The sequence below is a fragment of the Felis catus genome, chromosome F2 (genome assembly GCF_018350175.1).
Source record: "Felis catus isolate Fca126 chromosome F2, F.catus_Fca126_mat1.0, whole genome shotgun sequence".
NCBI classification, from domain to species: domain Eukaryota; kingdom Metazoa; phylum Chordata; class Mammalia; order Carnivora; family Felidae; genus Felis; species Felis catus.
Genome location: NC_058385.1, coordinates 46,098,117 through 46,116,644, shown reverse-complemented (window position 1 = coordinate 46,116,644; position 18,528 = coordinate 46,098,117). Strand labels below are relative to the sequence as shown.

At 36.7% G+C, this 18,528-nt stretch overlaps 1 protein-coding gene across 6 annotated transcripts in view; it reads left to right on the top strand.

Moving 5' to 3' along the window:
• RGS22 (regulator of G protein signaling 22) overlaps positions 1 to 18,528 on the top strand; it is a 134,211-nt gene that overhangs the window by 30,635 nt on the left and 85,048 nt on the right. For all 6 annotated transcript variants that reach the window (XM_011291412.4, XM_045050216.1, XM_045050217.1 and 3 more), the window contains 3 exons: positions 1,460 to 1,681; positions 16,428 to 16,513; positions 17,148 to 17,316. In XM_011291412.4, the coding sequence (XP_011289714.2) occupies positions 1,460 to 1,681; positions 16,428 to 16,513; positions 17,148 to 17,316 (477 nt within the window). The remainder of the gene's footprint in view (positions 1 to 1,459; positions 1,682 to 16,427; positions 16,514 to 17,147; positions 17,317 to 18,528) is intronic.

Sequence of the window (18,528 nt, the reverse complement as noted above, 5' to 3'; positions counted from 1 at the left end):
CACAATTTACTGGCACTTGTCATTACTTGTCCATTGCCCTATACATGTCATTTTTGAGGGGAAATCTTAACCCTGAGGCCTTTTGGCCAGTAGACTGACTTTCATATTGAATTCTATTGTCCATGAACTTTAAATTCCTTAGAAGGGGAGATGATCAGACTTTAGAGATGTGACGTTATCTGACACTAAAAAAAATATGTATGTATTGGGGTGCCTGGGTGGCTCAGTCAGGAAAGTGTCTGACTTTGACTCGTCATGATTTCATGGTTTGTGGGTTTGAGCCCCACATCAGGCTCTGTGCTGGCAGCTCAGAGCCTGGAGCCTGATTCACATTCTGTGTCTCCCTCTGTCTCTGCCCCTCCCTGATATGCTCTGTCTCTCAAAAATGAATAAATGTAAAAAAACAATTAAAAAATATGTATATATACGTACATATATATGGATATTTTTACATATGTATGTATATATTTCTAACTCCAATATTATGACATCCTACCATTTATTAAATTTTAACTATGGTATATCTAGCAATCTCTTAGTAAAATTTGGAAGAATTGATGTTCTCCCTAGGACATTTACTAATCCAAGGGGAAGGGCTAGATGTCTTCTACCACCTGGATAGACATTTATAAATTAATCTACATGAGTAAATAGTTCACTAAAGGTATCCTAAAATAAGTTAATATTCTGAAAAAAGAAACTTGATTCCAGATTTGGAGGGCAAAATGGGAAAAGACACAGCCAATCCACTATTTATTTGTTATGGAGATGGAGATGCCAAACATGTTTAATTATTTACTCAAAGTTACAGAGCTACTTAATGCAAATTGGCATTCAAACTCACTGTTTGAATATTGTTGTATATTAACTGACTGACTTTAAATAAAACTTGGCAACATTTAGTAATTACTGTGAAAAGCTCAGAAATGTTAGTCTCTCTTTCTCTTTCTCTCTTTTTTTCCACAGTGAGAGGAACGGTGTTGAAATAGTCTTAAATGAAGAACACATTGTACTTAATTTTATCCTTTTGGGCAAGGCATTGTACTTTAGCTTTCATGGCTCCTGGGGATGAAAGAGATAACGCGAGTGTTTTTTCTTCTTCCTTTACTCATTCTTCCCTAGTAACCCACCTGCTCCTAAGAGAATAGCATTGCTTCATAGAGACCAGGTGTGTATTTCTTTCCAGTTCCAAAGAAACACAGAGATACTGCATAGGGAATTTCTGCCACAGTACATCCTTATTTCATGGCGTAAGTACATTGGAAAGGAAGGATTCAGTGGGTTCCCTTATCTGTAGTCAAGGGATTTCTAAGCTCCTAAAAGAGAAGAGGTAATGATTAAGTACACAAAACTTTATGTATGTATATATGCATATATGTAAGTGTCAAGTCTTCTGTGAGACAGTGAGTTTCTGGTTTATACAAATTTAAGACCTTATTTCCCCAAATCTATCTTACAGACCTTTTCAGAGGCAATTAGATTTAATGCGGATTATGGAGTTTTTGAAGTAGTTAACAATGCTCCACAACTTCTGGAAAAGCAACTGAAAAAAATTCTACAAAACCAGCAACCTCGAAATCCCATCTATGATGTTGTAAGGAAAGGAAAGAATGATATTAAACCTGTTCAAATGAATGCCCCCTATGAAAATGAGACCATTAATGTCAACTACAATATTATGGTAAGAAAGTATACTTGATAAATATACTAGGTAACTAAAGCATTAGGTAAAATTAACATGAGGCTCCTTGGGCTTGCCTTTCTGAAATGTAACTATATTTATTAAATTTTATTGTACTTATACATAGAATTTGTTAGTTGTTGTATCATCTTTTTCATATCAAATGGCCAATTTAATCTAGCAGTTTTGTTGATATTTGATTTTTAATATGAGAAGATTCACATAACTTGCTTTCAATACTTAGGATATAAGGCTAATTTGGGGGAAGTAGAAATATGTATATCCCTTATAGTCTAGATGTACTCTAGAGAATGCGAGTACACAGTAAATTTATCTCCTTTGGGTTCTATCCTAACAAGCAGTTGGGAATTATGATTTCTGACCCTCAAGTTAGGCTATGTGACTCTGACCTCCCTGGCATTAAATTCTACTCTCAGTTTCTGGATTTTGTCTCCTTAACATGAGGTAAAAACAAAACAAAACACACACAAAAAAACCCCAAAACTGGGGTTCTAACATTGGTTCTTTAACTTACTGGTTCTGTGTTCTTGAACAAATCATTTTGATGAGCCTTATTTTCATCACCTGTCAGATGATACCATCACCACTTACTACTTAGGTTTGTTGTGTGGTTCAGCTGAAAATAAATGAATGTTTAACATTTTCCATGATTTGAAGTGTCTGATGGAACTAGACTAAAATATGTTCAGCCCTTAAAACATAGCTCTTCTCCAGCCTGACACTTGTTCAATGCTTCTTTTACTGAATTCCAATATATTTCATCTTTGTTTACTTTCATCAAATTAAATGCATTAATAGTAATACTAATAGCATTTAAAATACTTTTATAAATACTAAAAAAAGCTATGTCATAACATTGTTTTGAAGTTTAAACAAAGAAATCTATTCTGATCTATAAAGCACCATATCAATTATTACAATATTCATTCATGATAAAAAGTCTCAACAATCTAGGTTTAGAGGGAACATACCTAAGCATAAGAAAAGCCATATGTGAAAAACCTACAGCTAACATCATCTTCCATGGGGAACAAGTGAGAGCTTTTCCTCAAAAATCAGGAACAGGACAAGGATGTCCACTCTCACCACTTTTATTCAACATAGTACTAGAAGTCCTAGCCACAGCAATCAGACAAGACAAAGAAATAAAGGGCATCTAGATTGGTAAGGAAGAAGTAACATATTTCACTATCTACAGATGACATGATACTATATATAGAAAATCTTAAAGAATTCACCAAAAAACTACTAGAACTGATAAATGAATTCAGTAAAGTTACAGGGTACAAAATTAATATACATAAATCTGTTGCATTTCATGCAAACTCATTCCTAATAAAAACTCATTAAAAAATAAATTACTTAAACTATTAAAGGCTACCCCAAATCAATAGTAAACTCTGTAACCATTTCCACTAGATCATAAGAAAAGAAAAAGAATATATCTTCCTTGCAATTCAAAATTGTTTTAGACTTCTGGTCCATTGGAGTTGGTGACCTGCAAGAGCAGTTTTGGTACCAGGTGATGGCAGAGGCCAGGCTGGAGTGGTTGAAGGAAAGCCGTGAGAAAGTGTGACAATGCTTATTACTTGAGGAGTTTTCAAGTGTTGTAAGAAAAAAGAAAAAAAAAGTGTTGTAAGAAAAAAGAAAAAAACTTTTGTTGCACAAAAAATTTTGCAATCAAATAAGACACATCTTTACAGCTTTTGACAGACACTATTATGGATATTTAACTTCAGAAGATGTCAAGAAAGCATTTAGTCAGGTGGCTCCCAAGTTATCAGAAAGGACTGTTATGCAGGTATTCAGGGCTACTTCAGTGAACAAATCAAAGCACACCTGGTGGAGGGTCCAAAACATCACTATGAGTAGGGAGATAAAACAACCAGAGTCACAACAACAGAGAGCAAGTAACACACTCAAAAAACACCTCCTGGAGGGCCAGGCCCTAGACAGAGTATGACTCCTCTTTAATATGGTAGTGCTCACAGGTGCAGGACACATAACAAGCTTTTAAAACACGTGAGGGACAAAAAACTAGCCAAAATGACAAAATGGAAGAATTCTCCTAAAAACAAATTCCAGGAAGAAATGACAGCTAAAGAATTGATCAAAACAGATATAAACTGTGTAACTGAGCAAGAATTTAGAATAATAGTCAGAAGATTAGTCGCTGGGCTTGAAAAAAGCATAGAAGACAGCAGAGAATCTATTGTTACAGAGATCAAGGAACTAAAAAATAGTCATGATGAATTAAAAAAAAATGTTGTAAATGAGGTGTAAAATAAACTAGAGGCAGTGACAGCTGGACTGAAGAGGCAGAGGGGAGAATAAGTGAAAAAAGATAAAATTATGGAAAAAGATGAAGCTGAGAAAAAAGATAAAATTCTGGACCATGAGGGGAGAATTAGAGACCTAAGTGATTAAATGAAATGGAATAATATCTGTATCATAGGAGTTCCGGAAGAAGAAGAGAGAGAAAGGGGTGGAAGTTGTACTTGAACAAATCATAGCTGAGAACTTCCCCAATCTGGGAAAGGAAACAGACATTGAAATCCAGGAGGCACAGAGAAGTCCCTTCAGATGTAACTTGAATTGATCTTCTGCATGACATATAGTAAAACTGGCAAAATACAAAGATAAAGAGAGAATTCTGAAAGCAGCTAGGGACAAATGGGTCTTAACCTACAAGAGTAGACACATAAGGGTAGTAGCAAACCTATCTACTGAAGCTTGGCAGGCCAGAAAGGAGTGGCAGGAAATTTTCAATGTGCTGAATAGGAAAAATATGCAGCCAAGAATCCTTAATCCAGCAAGCCTGCCATTCAGAATAGAAGGAGAGTTAAAGGTTTTCCCAGACAAACAAAAACTGAAGGAATTCATCACCACTAAACCAGTCCTACAAGGGATCCTAAGGGGGATTCTGTGAGTGGAATGTTGCAAAGGACCACAAAGGACCAGAGACATCACTACAAACATGAAGCCTACAGATAACACAATGACTAAATCTATATCTTTCAATAATAACACTGAATGTAAATGGACTAAATGCTCCAACCAAAAGACAGAGGGTATCATAATGGATAAAAAAACAAGACCCATCTATTTTCTGTGTACAAGAGACCCATTTTAGACCTGGGGACACCTTCAGATTGAAAGTGAGGGGATGGAGAACCATCTATCATGTTACTAGAAGTCAAAAGAAAGCTGGAGTAGCCATACTTACATCAGACAAACTAGATTAAACTAAAGGTTGTAACAAGAGATGAAGAAGGGCATTATATCATAACTACAGGGTCTATCCATCAAGAAGAGCTAACAATTATAAATGTTTACGCACTGAATTTAAAAGCACCCAAATATATAAAACAATCACAAACATAGGCAATCTTATTGGTAAGAATGTGGTAATTGCAGGAGACTTTAATACTCCACTTACAACAATGTACAGGTCATCCAGACAGAAAAGCAATAAAGAAACAAGGGCCCTGAATGATACACTGGACCAGATGGATTTGAGAGATACATTCAGAACTTTTCACCCTAAGGCAGCAGAATACAACATTCTTCTCAAGTGCACATGGGACATTCTCCAAGATAGATCACATACTGGGTCACAAAACAGCCCTCAATAATTATAAAAGAATTAAAACCATACCATGCACATTTTCAGATCACAATGCTATGAAACTTGAAATCAACCACAGGAAAAAGTTTGGAAAACCTCCAAATGCATGGAGATTAAAGAACATCCTACTAAAGAATAAATGGGTCAGCCAGGCAATTAAAGAAGAAATTAAAAAAATGTATGGAAACAAATGAAAATGGAAACACTGTAGTCCAAACCCTTTGGGATGTAGCAAAGGCAGTTCTCAGAGGAAAATACATTGCAATCCAGGCTGAGCTCAAAATAAGAAAAACCCCAAATACAAAATCCAACAGCACACCTAAAGGAACCAGCAGCAGAACAACAAAGAAACCCCAAGGCCAGTAGGAGAAGAGAATTAATAAAGATCAGAGCAGAAATAAACAATGTAGAATCTAAAAAACCCCAAAAAACAGTAGAACGGATCAATGAAACTAGGAGTTGGTTTTTGAAAAAATAAACAAAATTGATAAACCCTTAGCCAGGCTTCTCGAAAAGAAAAGAGAGAAGACCCAAAGAGATAAAATCACAAATGCAAATGGATTTATCACAACCAATCCCTCAGAGGTACAAGAAATTATCAGAGTATACTATGAAAACTATGTCCAACAAACTGGACAACCTGGAAGAAATGGACAAATTCCTAGACACCCACACACTACCAAAACTCAAACAGGAAGAAATAGAAAATTTGAACAGACCCATAACTACTGAAGAAATTGAATCAGTTATCAAAAATCTCCCAACATATAAGAGTCCCGGGCCAGATGGCTTCCCAGGGGAATTCCACTAGACATTTAAAGCATATTTAATACCTATCCTTCTCCAGCTGTTCCAAAACATGGAAACAGAAGGAAAACTTCCAGACTCATTCTATGAAGCCAGAATTACCTTGATTCCCAAACCAGACAGAGACACCACAAAAATGGAGAATTACAGGCCAATATCCTGATGAACATGGATGTAAAAATTCTCAACAAGATAGTAGCAAATCGAATTCAACAGCATATAAAAAGAATTTTTCACCATGATCAATTGGGATTCATTCCTGGGTTGCAGGGCTGGTTCAATATTTGCAAATCAATCAGTGTGATCCATCACATCAGTAAAAGAAAGGATAAGAACCATATGATCCTATCAATAGATGCAGAAAAAGCATTTGACAAAATACAGCATCCTTTCTTCAAACCCTCAAGAAAATTGGGATAGAAGGAACATACCTAAACATCATAAAAGCCATATATGAAAAGCCCAAAGCTAATATCATCCTCAGTGTGCAAAAACTGAGAGCTTTTCCCCCTGAGATCAGGAACATGACAGAGATGTCCACTCTTCCCACTGTTGTTTAACATAGTATTGGAAGTCCTAACATCAGCAATCAGACAACAGAATGAAATAAAAGGCATCAAAATTGGCAAAGAAGAAGTCAAACTTTCACTTTTTGCAGATGACCTGATACTCTACATGGAAAACCTGAGTACTCCACCAAAAGGCTGCTGTAACTGATACATGAATTCAGCAAAGTTGCAGGGGACAAAATCAATGTACAGAAATCGATTGCATTTCTATACGCCAATAATGAAGCAACAAAAAGAGAAATCAAGAAATTGATCCCTCTAACGATTGCACCAAGAACCATAAAATACCTAGGGATAAACCTAACCAAAGATATTAAAAATCTGTATGCTCAACTATAGAAAACTTATGAAGGAAATTGAAGAAGACACAAAGAAATGGAAAAACATTCCATGCTTGTGGATTGGAAGAGTAAATATTGTTAAAATGTCAATACTACCCAAAGCAATCTGCAGATTCAATGCAGTCTCAATCAAAATTGCACTGGCATTCTTCTCAAAGCTAGAACAAACAATCCTGAAGTTTGTATGGAACCACAAAAGATCCCGAATAGCCAAAGTAATATTGAAAAAGAAAACCAAACAGAATGCATCACAATCCCAGACTTTAGCCTCTACCTCAAACTGTAGTCATCAAGACAGTATGGTATTGGCACAAAAGCAGACACAGACCAATGGAATAGAATAGAGAACCCAGAATTGGACCCACAAATGTATGGCCAACCAATCTTTGACAAAGCAGGAAAGAGTATCCAATGGAAAAAAGACAGTCTCTTTAGCAAATGGTGCTGGGAGAACTGGACAGCAACATGCAGAAGAATGAAACTAGACCACTTTCTTACACCATACACAAAAATAAACTCAAAATTGATGAAAGACCTAAATGTGAGACAGGAAAACCTACAGGAGAAAGCAGGCAACAACCTCTTTGACCTCAGCTTCAGCAATTTCTTGCTTGACACATCTCCAAAGGCAAGGGAATTAAAAGCAAAAATGAACTATTGGGACCTCATCAAGGTAAAAAGCTTCTGCACTGCAAAGGAAACAATCAACAAAACTAAAGGGCAACCGACAGAATGGGAAAAGATATTTTCAAATGACATATCGGATAAAGGGTTAGTATCCAAAATCTATAAAGAACTTACCAAATTCAACACCCCAAAAAACAAATAATCCAATGAAGAAATGGGCAGAAGACATGAATAGACGCTTTTCCAAAGAAGACATCCAGATGGCCAACAGACACATGAAAATGATGCTCAATGTCACTCATCATCAGAGAAATACAAATCAAAACCACACTGAGATACCACCTCACACCAGTCAGAGTGGCTAAAATGAACAACTCAGGAAACAAAGATGCTGGTGACAATGTGTTTTTGGTGGGAATGCAAACATGTGCAGCCACTCTGGAAAACAGTGTGGAGGTTCCTCAAAAAATTAAAAATAGAACTATCCTATGATCCAGCAATAGCACTACTAGGAATTTATCCAAAGGATATAGGAGTGCTGATTCACAGGGGCACATGTACCCCACTGTTTATAGCAGTGCTTTCAACAATAGCCAAATTATGGAAAGAGCCTAAATGTCCATCGACTAATAAATGGATAAAGAAGATGTGGTTTATATATACAATGGAATACTACTCGGCAATGAGAAAGAATGAAATCATGCTATTTACAGCAACATGGATGGAACTGGAAGGTATTTTGCTAAGTAAAATAAGTCAGCCAGAGAAAGACAGATATATGTTTTCACTCACATGTGGATCTTGAGAAACTTAACAGAAGACCATGGGGGAAGAGAAGGGGAAAAAGTAGTTACAAACAGAGAGGCAAACCACAAGAGACTCTTAAATATAGAGAACAAACTGAGGGTTGATGGGGGTATGGGGGAGAGGGGAAAATGGGTGATGGGTATTAAGGAGGGCACTTGTTGGGATGAGCACTGGGTGTTGTATGTAAGCAATGAACCATGGGAATCTACCCCAAAAACCAAGAGCATACTTTACACACTGTATGTTGGCCAATATGCCAATAAATTATATTAAAAAATATTATTTTAGATTTCCTAGACAGAACTTCAGCACAATAAATATAAATAACTACTATCAATTTGCAAGAGTAATCTGAATTGTCTTTATTTGCAAATGAATAAATGGCTTAAATGGTTTTTAAACTGAAATATTACAATAAAATGATTTTTTAAAAAAATTTTTTAATGTTTATTTTAGAGAGAGAAAGAGCACAAGCAGGTGAGGGGCAGAGAGAGGGAGACACGGAATCTGAAGCATGCTCCAGGCTCCGAGCTGTCAGCACAGAGCCCGACGTGGGGCTTGAATCTACAAACTGTGAGATCATACCTGAGCTGAAGTCAGAGGCTTAACTGACTGAGACACTCAGGCGCCCCAATCCAGGAAAATTTTTATGTAAACTAAGCATGTGAGCCATCTTCTCAAGAAGTCAAAGACTCCAGAATCTTTAAAATAATCAAAAAACAAACCTGGATACCAAAATCAAAATGTGTCACGTGTTAGAAAATGACATAAAGTTAAAAACCAATGATTCAGAAAAAAAACTTTGCAAGTACGAGGAAATGTATTTTATTTAATTTCTTAATTACCAATCTTATTCAAGAAAAAGACAAGTAATCCAATAGAATAACTGAAGTAATTCAACAAACTATTTACGAGAGGAATTAAAATGGAAAATGAGCAAATAAAAGGTGTTTCATCACACAGACTGTCAGAAATATGCAAATTGTAAGTACAACCATACCATTTTTTAAGACGTTAAATTGGCCTACACTTTTTTTTTTTAAGTTTATTTATTTTGCGGGAGAGAGAGAGAGCGTGTGTGCATGTACAAGGAAGGGGCAGAGAGTGGGGAGAGAGAGAATCTCAAGCAGGCTCTGTGCTCACAAATGGTGAGATCATGATCTGAGCTGAAATCAAGAGTCAGACACTCAACTGACTGAACCACCCAGGCCTTCCAGCCTACGCTTTTAAAAAATGATAACATCTAGTGTTTGTAGAATTTTAATTGCTACAGTCTTTGGGAGTTAATCTGGCAAAATCAATTAAAATTAAAAGTACTATGACTTATGCTGGAAAAGCTGCGTAAGGATTTATCCCATAGAAGTAAATGTGTATTACAGGAGCTACAGTGCAGCATTGACATAAGTAGTATAAACATACTATATATTTATCAGTGGAAGAATTATGGACTATTATATGACGATTTCAAAGAATGTGTTTGAGCTGTCTGTTGTCCTCATGAGATAGATGCACATGTTGTACTGTTCAGTGAAAAAAGTTGTAAATGAAAGTATATAATATGATTCAATTTTTATATAAAATAAATCCTACATATGTGTTCCAAAAAACCTGTTGCATTTCTATACACTAATAATAAAGTAGCAGAAAGAGAAATTAACAATCCCATTTATAATTGTACCAAAATAATAAAATACCTAAGAATATACCTAAGCAAAGAGGTGCAGGACCTATACTCTGAAAACTATAAAACATTGATGAAAGAAATTAAGGAAGATACAAATGGAAAGATGTTCCATGCCCATGGTATGGAAGAACTAATATTGTCAAAATGTCCATATTACTGGGGAACTGGATGACTCAGTCTGTTAAATGTCTGACTTCGGCTCAGGTCATGATCTTGCCTTTCCCAAGTTCGAGCCCCATGTCAGGCACTGTGCTGACAGCTCAGAACCTGGAGCCTGTTTCAGATTCTGTGTCTCCCTCTCTCTCTGCCCCTCCCCTGCTAGAACTCTGTTTCTCTCTCTCTTTCTCTCTCTCTCTCTCTCTCTCTCTCTCAAAAATAAATAAACATTAAATTTTTTTAAATGTCTGTATTACCCAAAACAGTCTACAGATTTAATGCAATCCCTGTGAGAATACTAACTACATTTTTTCACAGAGCTAGAACAGATAATACAAAAATTTGTGTGAAACCACCAAAGACCCTGAATAGCCTAAGCAATCTTGAGAAGGAACAAAGCTGGAGGTATCACAATCCCAGATTTCAAGATCTACTTCCAAGCTGTAGTAACAAAACAGTATGGTACTGGCAGAAAAATAGACATATAGATCAATGGAATTGAATAGAGAGCCCAGAAATAAACCAACCTTTGTGTGGTCAGTTAATCTACAACAAAGGAGGCAAAGATGTACAATAGGGAAAAGACAGTCTCTTCAACAAATTGGGCTGGGAAAGCTGAACAGCAACATACAAAATAATGAAACTAGAACACTTTCTTATACCATACACAAAAATAAATTTCACATGGATTAAAGAACTAAATGTCAACCCTGAAACCATAAGACTCCTAGACGAAAGCATAGGCAGTGATTTCTTTGACATTAACCATGGAAACATTTTTCTAGGTATGTCACCTAAAGCAAGGAAAACAAAAGCAAAATTCAACTATTGGGATTACACCAAAATAAAAAGCTTTTGCACAGTGAGGGAAACCATCCACAAAACAAAAAGGCAACCTACTGAATGGGAGAAGATACCTGCAAATAGTGCATCCAGTAAGAGGTCAATGTCCAAAATGTGTAAAGAACTTATACAACTCAACACCAAATAAACAATCTGATTAAAAAAATGGGCAGAAGAGGTGTCTAGGTGGCTCAGTTGGTTAAGCATCCAACTTTAGCTCTGGTCATGATCTCGTGGCTCTGGGCTCTGGGCTCTCTGCTGACACCTTGAAGCCTGGAGCCTGCTTCAGATTCTATGTCTCCCTCCCCCACTCACTCACTCTCTCTGTCTCTCAAAAATAAATAAACATTAAAAAAATTTTTTTAGTGGGCAGAGGATTCTGAAAAACAGTATGGAGTTTCCTCAGAAAGCTAAAAATATAACTACCCTATGATTCAGTAATTGCACTACTAGGTATTTACCCAAAGGGCACAAAAGTACTGATTCAAAGGTATACACGCACCCTGATGTTTATTGCAGCAGTATCAATAATAGCCAAATTATGTAAACAGCCCAAATATCCATCAGCTTATGAATGGATACAGATGTGTTATATATGTACAATGGAATATTACTCAGCAATAAAAAAGAATGAAATCTTGCCATTTGCAATGATGTGGATGGTGCTAGAGAGTATTATGCTAAGTGATGTAAGTCAGAGAAAGACAATACCATATGATTTCACTCACATATGGAATTTAAGAAACAAATGAACATAGCAGGGAAAGAAAAAAAGGAAACCAAGAAACAGATTTTAATTATAGAGAACACGCTTATGGTTACCAGAGGGGGTGTCAGGGGAGATTGGTGAAATAGGTGATGGAGATTACGGAGTGTGCTTGTTGTGATAAGCACTGGGTTTTGTACGTAAGTGTTGAATCACTAAATTTTACCCCCAAAACTAACATTACACTGTATGCTAACTAACTGGAATTTAAATAAAAGCTTGAGAAACCTAAAATAAAAAATAGGCAGGGGACTTGAACATACATTTTTCCAAAGAAGACATGCAAATGGCCAACAGACATATGAAAACATGCTCTACGTCACTAATCATCACGGAAATGCAAATTAAAACTACAATGAGATATCACCTTACACCAGTCAGAATGGCTAAAATAAAAAAGACAAGAAATAGCAAGGGTTGGCAAAGATGTGGAGAAAAAGGAACCCTCATGCACTGTTGGTGGGAATGCAGATTGGGGCAGCCACTGTGAAAACATTATGGAGGTTCCTTGAAAAATTAAAAATAGAATTACCATATAATCCAGGAAATCCACTACTACATATTTGCCCAAAGAAAATGAAAACACTAATTTGAAGAGATATATGAACCCTTATGTTTATTGCAGCATTATTACAGTAACCAAGATAGGGAAGCAGCCCAACTGTCCATCAATAGGTAAATGGATAAAGAAGATGTGACCTATGTGGCTGAATATTACTCAGCCATAAAAAAAGAATGAGATCTTTGAGATCCTGCCATTTACAACAATATGGATGGACCTAGAGGGTATAATGCTACGTGAGATAAGAGAAAGACAGCTACCATATAGCTTCACTCATATGTGGAATTTAAGAAACAAAACAGACAACCACAAAGAGAGACAAAAAACCAGACTCTTAACTATAGAGAACAAACTGTTGGTTGCCAGAGGGGCAGGGGCAAGGGGTGGGTGAAATAGGATTAAGAGTACACTTACTGTGATGAACAATGAATAACGTATAGAATTGTTGACTTAGTATAGTGTATACCTGAAACTATATAACACAGCATGTTAATCATACTTTAGTTTTAAAAAATGGACATAGGATCTGAATAGACATTTCTCCAAAGAAGATGTACAGATGGCCAAAATGCATATGAAAAGATGTTCAACATTCATCATAAGAGAAATGCAGCCAACATTGGGAGATGTGTGTGGGGAAATTGATGTGAAATGGAGAGTGATTGCTAATGGGTATGAGGTTTTCTGGAAGGTGATGAAAATGTTCTAAATTTGATTGTGGTGATGGTGTGTGAATATACTAAAAACCATTGGATTATACATTTTAAATGGGTGAATTGTATGGAATGTGAATTCTGTCTCAAAGCTGTAATAAAGAAAAGGCAGTGTGCATGCACACACACACACACAACTCTCAACAAACTGTGTCTACACGCCTATTAAAATGAGTAAAATATGCAATGCACATTGACAATACCAAGTGCCATTCAGGATGCAGAGCAACTGGAACTCTCACATTGTTGAGAGAATTCCATTTTGGAAAACAGTTTAGCAGTTCTTTCTAAGTTAAACATATACCATCCTACCCATCTATCCTACCCTTGCATTTTACCAGAGAAATGAACAGTCTCTTCTGTTCACACAAAAATTGTATGTGAAGTCTGTAGTTCCCTTATTTATAATCACCAAGAACTATAAGAAAAACCCAAATTTCTTTTAAGTGGGGAGTAGATAAAGTGTGGTTCATCTCTACAGTGGAGTACTTCTCAGCTGAAGAGAAATGAAGAGGAAGGAACTAGTGATCCATCTAAGAACATGGGTCAATCTCAAATGATTATGCTAAATGAAGAGAGCTACAACTGTATCCCAGTTGTATGACACTTTGGAAAGGGCAAAACTGTGGAGAACCAATCTGTGGTTGCCAGGGCCTAGGGTTAGAAGGTGTCACTGAATGCAAAGTGACATGAGGAAGTTTGGAGGAAGTTGGAACTATTCTATATCTTCATTGTAGTCATGGTTATACGACTTAAATATTTGTCAAAACCTTACAGAACTGTTTACTAAAAAGGATGGATTTTACTGTATGTTTTTTTTTTTTTTTAGTTTTAAGGACTAAATAGTTTTACCTTAGGTAAATTATTTTTGTGTTTTTTTGTAAGTATTCATTAAGGTGTCATGTTATGTCTAACAAGATTGTTCTGTATTTTTTGCCTTTATTAAAATTTTTTTCATGTTTATTTTTGAGAGAGAGAGAGAGAGAGAGAGAGAGAGCGAGCATGAGTGGGGGAAGGGCAGAGAGAGGGAGACACAGAATTTGAAGCAGGCTCCAGACTGAACTGTCAGCACAGAGCCTGATGCGGGGCTCGAACCCATGAATCATGAGATCATGACCTGAGCCAAAGTCGGATGCATAACCGACTGAGCCACCCAGGCACCCCTGTTTTTTTTTGCCTTTATACTTTTTTGTCTGTATACTTTATACTTTATTTGTAAACACCTTGAAGGGACTTTTTGGAAGTTTGACTAAAAGACTTTTCTTCGATTTTAATTTTATCCCTTTTAAACTTTTCATTTCATTTCATTTTTAGATCAGATAGATGCAGAGATATTCAAAAGGGGATGGGTTGTCAGTGACCTGTTCATTAAGTAAATATTAGGCAAATTGATTTTGTGTGACTGACCAGCTTTCACAAGCTTGTAGTATTCCTCAAGGGTGTGTATTGATCTTTATATGTAGTCTGGTGCCTTTCTGTGATACGTTGAATGCATTGCTAATGAAAATTCAAGAGTCCTGTATCATCGTCAGTGTGTAGCATATGTGGAGGCATATTTGGAGTTTTTCTAACTACAAGATCCAAATGTCCTTCAGATTTCACTCAAACAATAAGACCATCCACAAGATGTTACTGTTCAGGTGCTGGCTGCTTCCAAAGTTTCTTCTATTTTTTCATTACTTGGAAGATAGTTTTTGGTAAGGGCAAATGGGTGCTTTTGGCTGAACAGGAGGAAAGCATCATTGCCTCAGTTTTCTGGTCTTGGAGAACCTAATGACTTCATGCCACATGCAAGCAGTGTTGAGCACCAGTGCACGCTCAGCTCATCAGGGGTGCCTGGGTGGCTCAGTCGGTTGAGTGGCTGATTTCGGCTCAGGTCATGATCTCGTGGTTCACAAGTTCGAGCCCCGCGTCGGGCTCTGTGCTGACAGCTGAGAGCCTGGAGCCTGCTTCAGATTCTGTGTTTTTGTCTCTCTCTGCCCCTCCCCTGCTCACACTCTGCCTCTCTCTCTCTCTCTCAAGAATAAATAAACATTAAAAAAAAAGAATGTCAGCTCATCTGATGTTGGCAGTACTACTATGTGAGCCTTTAGCCTCCTCGCTGGAGTTAGCAATGGTCTGTGTTGACTGATATTAATATCACAGCACACCTGTTGCTTTAGCAGATAATCAATGGAAGTCACATAAATACAGACACCCTTGCCTCACTGAGATGTGCACCTTACTGGTGGTTTTCCTTATCTAGTAGCATTGGTTTAGTGTTCAAAGTACCGACCTTCTTTAGCATTCTGGAAAACAGTGAATATAAGACAGAAGAGAATCAATGGTGAGTAAATATTTTAGGATGAATAGCAACTCAGTAACTCTTCCCTTGAGTTTGTATGGCCCTCGCAACCTCAGAATAAAGTCTAAACTCCTTACTGTCACTTAAAAGATGATTCACAGTGAGGCCTATGCCTGCTTCACCAGCTTGCTTCCCTCCATTCCTCAAATCTCACCCCATGATCTAGTCATACTGTGCTTCTCTTCGTTTCCTCTCCTGCCCACCCCTCTTCACCCCTTCACCAGGCTAATCATGCGTTAGGTGAAAGAGTGAGTGGCAACTTCTGTGGGAAAAGCCTTTGCTGGTTTTAGTGCCTACGTGCCCTCCCACAGAAACCTGAACCTATGGTAGTGCTCTGTTATTATTGTTTACTGAATTACCTGGAAGCTCCTTCAAGGCAGGGCCTTAGCTTTCTTGCTAACCTTGGTATCTCCAGGAGAGTGGCGGAGGATGGTAAATATTTAACCAAAGTTCCTAAAGTTGGAAGGACAAGGGGACTGTAGTGACCATAGTGGCCTTATCAAGATTCTGGTTAACTACTTTCCTGTTTATGATTACTTTTAACCATTCTATGACTGCAAAAATACTGAAAGTGACTTTTTTTTCTCATACCTCCTTCTCCAATACATTACTTAACTTCTCTGAATTCAGTTTGTTAATCTGTAAAATGGGACTAATAGTTGATGCAGGATTGTTGAGAGAATTAAAGAAATACCAGAAGGCAAGCAATGGCTTCAGATATGTAATTGGAGGTTCTTGCTCTCTCTTGTGCAAAAAGAAAGTAGAAGCAGGGCTCCTAGAAGGAGCTGGAGGTCATTATTGCTCTATTGATTAGGCCTTCATTGTCCTGAAAGGTGACTTTCTTTGACTCGTTTTCTTTTTCACTTGTCCCCTCACAGTGTCTCAGTCGTGAACAAGGTATTAAGTGGATCAAAAAAGAAAGACTTCCAGCATTTCTGGAAAGTGATTGCTACTTTGAATACAGGTATTATAGTCCCATCAACAAACACATTTTTTAATTGCCTGGATTTTTTTCACCTAAAATCATTTTTCCTGTACTTTCTTAGTAAAATCGTATACCTTTAAACCCACTGCATTTGTATCCTACCTGCTATAGTATGCAAGTGATAGAGCATTTGTAAAAATCACTTAACTTTTCCAAAGAGATCCCATAGAAACAGTACCTAATAAATGTATTTCAGTTGTGCTTCCTTGATCATTATGTTTTTAAAATTAGCTACTTGTGATAACGGTATTTATGTGCAAGCTGTTAAAAAACAAATATAAGTGTGTCATGAAAAAGAATGTCACAGTGGGCCAAGTTTTTCTTTTATGTTCTCTGGCTTTTAATGTGTAAGTACCTAAACATTCCTTAAATTTAAGTAAAATTTGACCTATATTTAGAACCACCATTTTAAAAATCCAAATAAAATAAATTATAGCAGAATAATCCTTAATTAGTTCTGTGAATAAGCCATTAATTTTAGCAGATCCTAAGAGAATCATTGTGCAGAGTTAGGAGATTGGCTTGAATACATAAAATAAAATTTAGTGTTTTTTTCCCCGAATTCTACCATATTTGAAACTTATTTCAAGTTTTTATGATTCCTAAAATGCAGATTAGCCAAATTGGTCTCACAAGTACGATGGAGCAGATCAGGCATGAACATTACACTCGATGCAGACTTTTCCCCCTGGGTCCTGAAAAAACCACCCAGTCCACCACCACCTGTCACTGAAGAAGAAAATGTTATAATAATGAAAAAGTTCTACATTTCTCTTGGTGAGGTAAGAGTATGAGTATTTCTTCATGATTTGGCCCTTCAAGGAGACTTATCATTTTAGGGATAGGAATTTCATTTTTACCACTTGAACAGGGGAAGGGATTTCAAGTACTTCTAAAGCAGATTTAGCAAAACCTTTTGTGGATTTATGCTGACTCATTTGCTTTGCCTTCCTTCACCTGAAATGTAACTGGTATTATCCTCCTGTGTGCAGAGCAACATATGCAAGATTGAAGAACATGCTCAGTGTCACCCGGGAAGCAAGGAAGGGTAACTTGAATTATATCCATGGTTTCATTGTTCATTCCAAATTTTTCATTATTTGGAGTCTATAATTTTTGTAAAAATAATGATAAATTGGGTCTTCTCCTCCCTCTTGCCAAAATTATTCCTCATTAGCAAAATGCATTACTGTGTAACCATTATCAGATAAATTTGTCCTCCAGGAAGAAATGTTGGGTTGTATGAGTGCTTTTGAAAAGATCTAACCTAGAACCAAATGTCCTTTTGGAGAGTCACTTTGTAGTAAAATCTGCCGTTTGGTCTCTGGGCTCTAATTATCAGCTCATCTTTCTGGAAACACAGTTCCTACACATATTCTGTACAAAACCAGGAATTGCAAATATGTGGCCCATGTGTTCCTGTTCCCCTAGATTCCATTCATGACAGACATTGCTTATCAATCATGGCAATTTTCCTGCTGAGCCAGGACTTGGCTTCAAATTGTTTTCAACACAGCACCCTGGACAAGCACTTCCAATTGATCAAAGATGTCATACGAGAGAACTATTTGCCATCTCTGTTGGAATAGACTTATCCTATCTTACTTGACCATTTTTTTTCATGTGCAGTTCTTATTTAATTCTGTAGTTTGGCATTTATATCAGTAATATTTGGCAAAAAAAAAGTTTGAGATTTTGCCAGTTGCATTATTTTCACTGACCAGTGCTAGGGATATACTAAAAGCATATTTTTCTTCTCTCTTATACCTATTTTTAAGTATTTTTTTTCTTTTATGTATTATAGAAATGTCAGGAGTGTCATAAAAATATGTTCTCATAGTACAGGTCAGTCAGTAAACATACAACTGGAAGAATCAATCTAGGGAAATAAGATCTAATTCCTTACATGTAAATTAAATCAAATGTGAGAGTAAAATTTAAGCTAGTTTATTTTTGCTATTTTCTGTGATGAAAAAAACTCATTTCTGTTCACT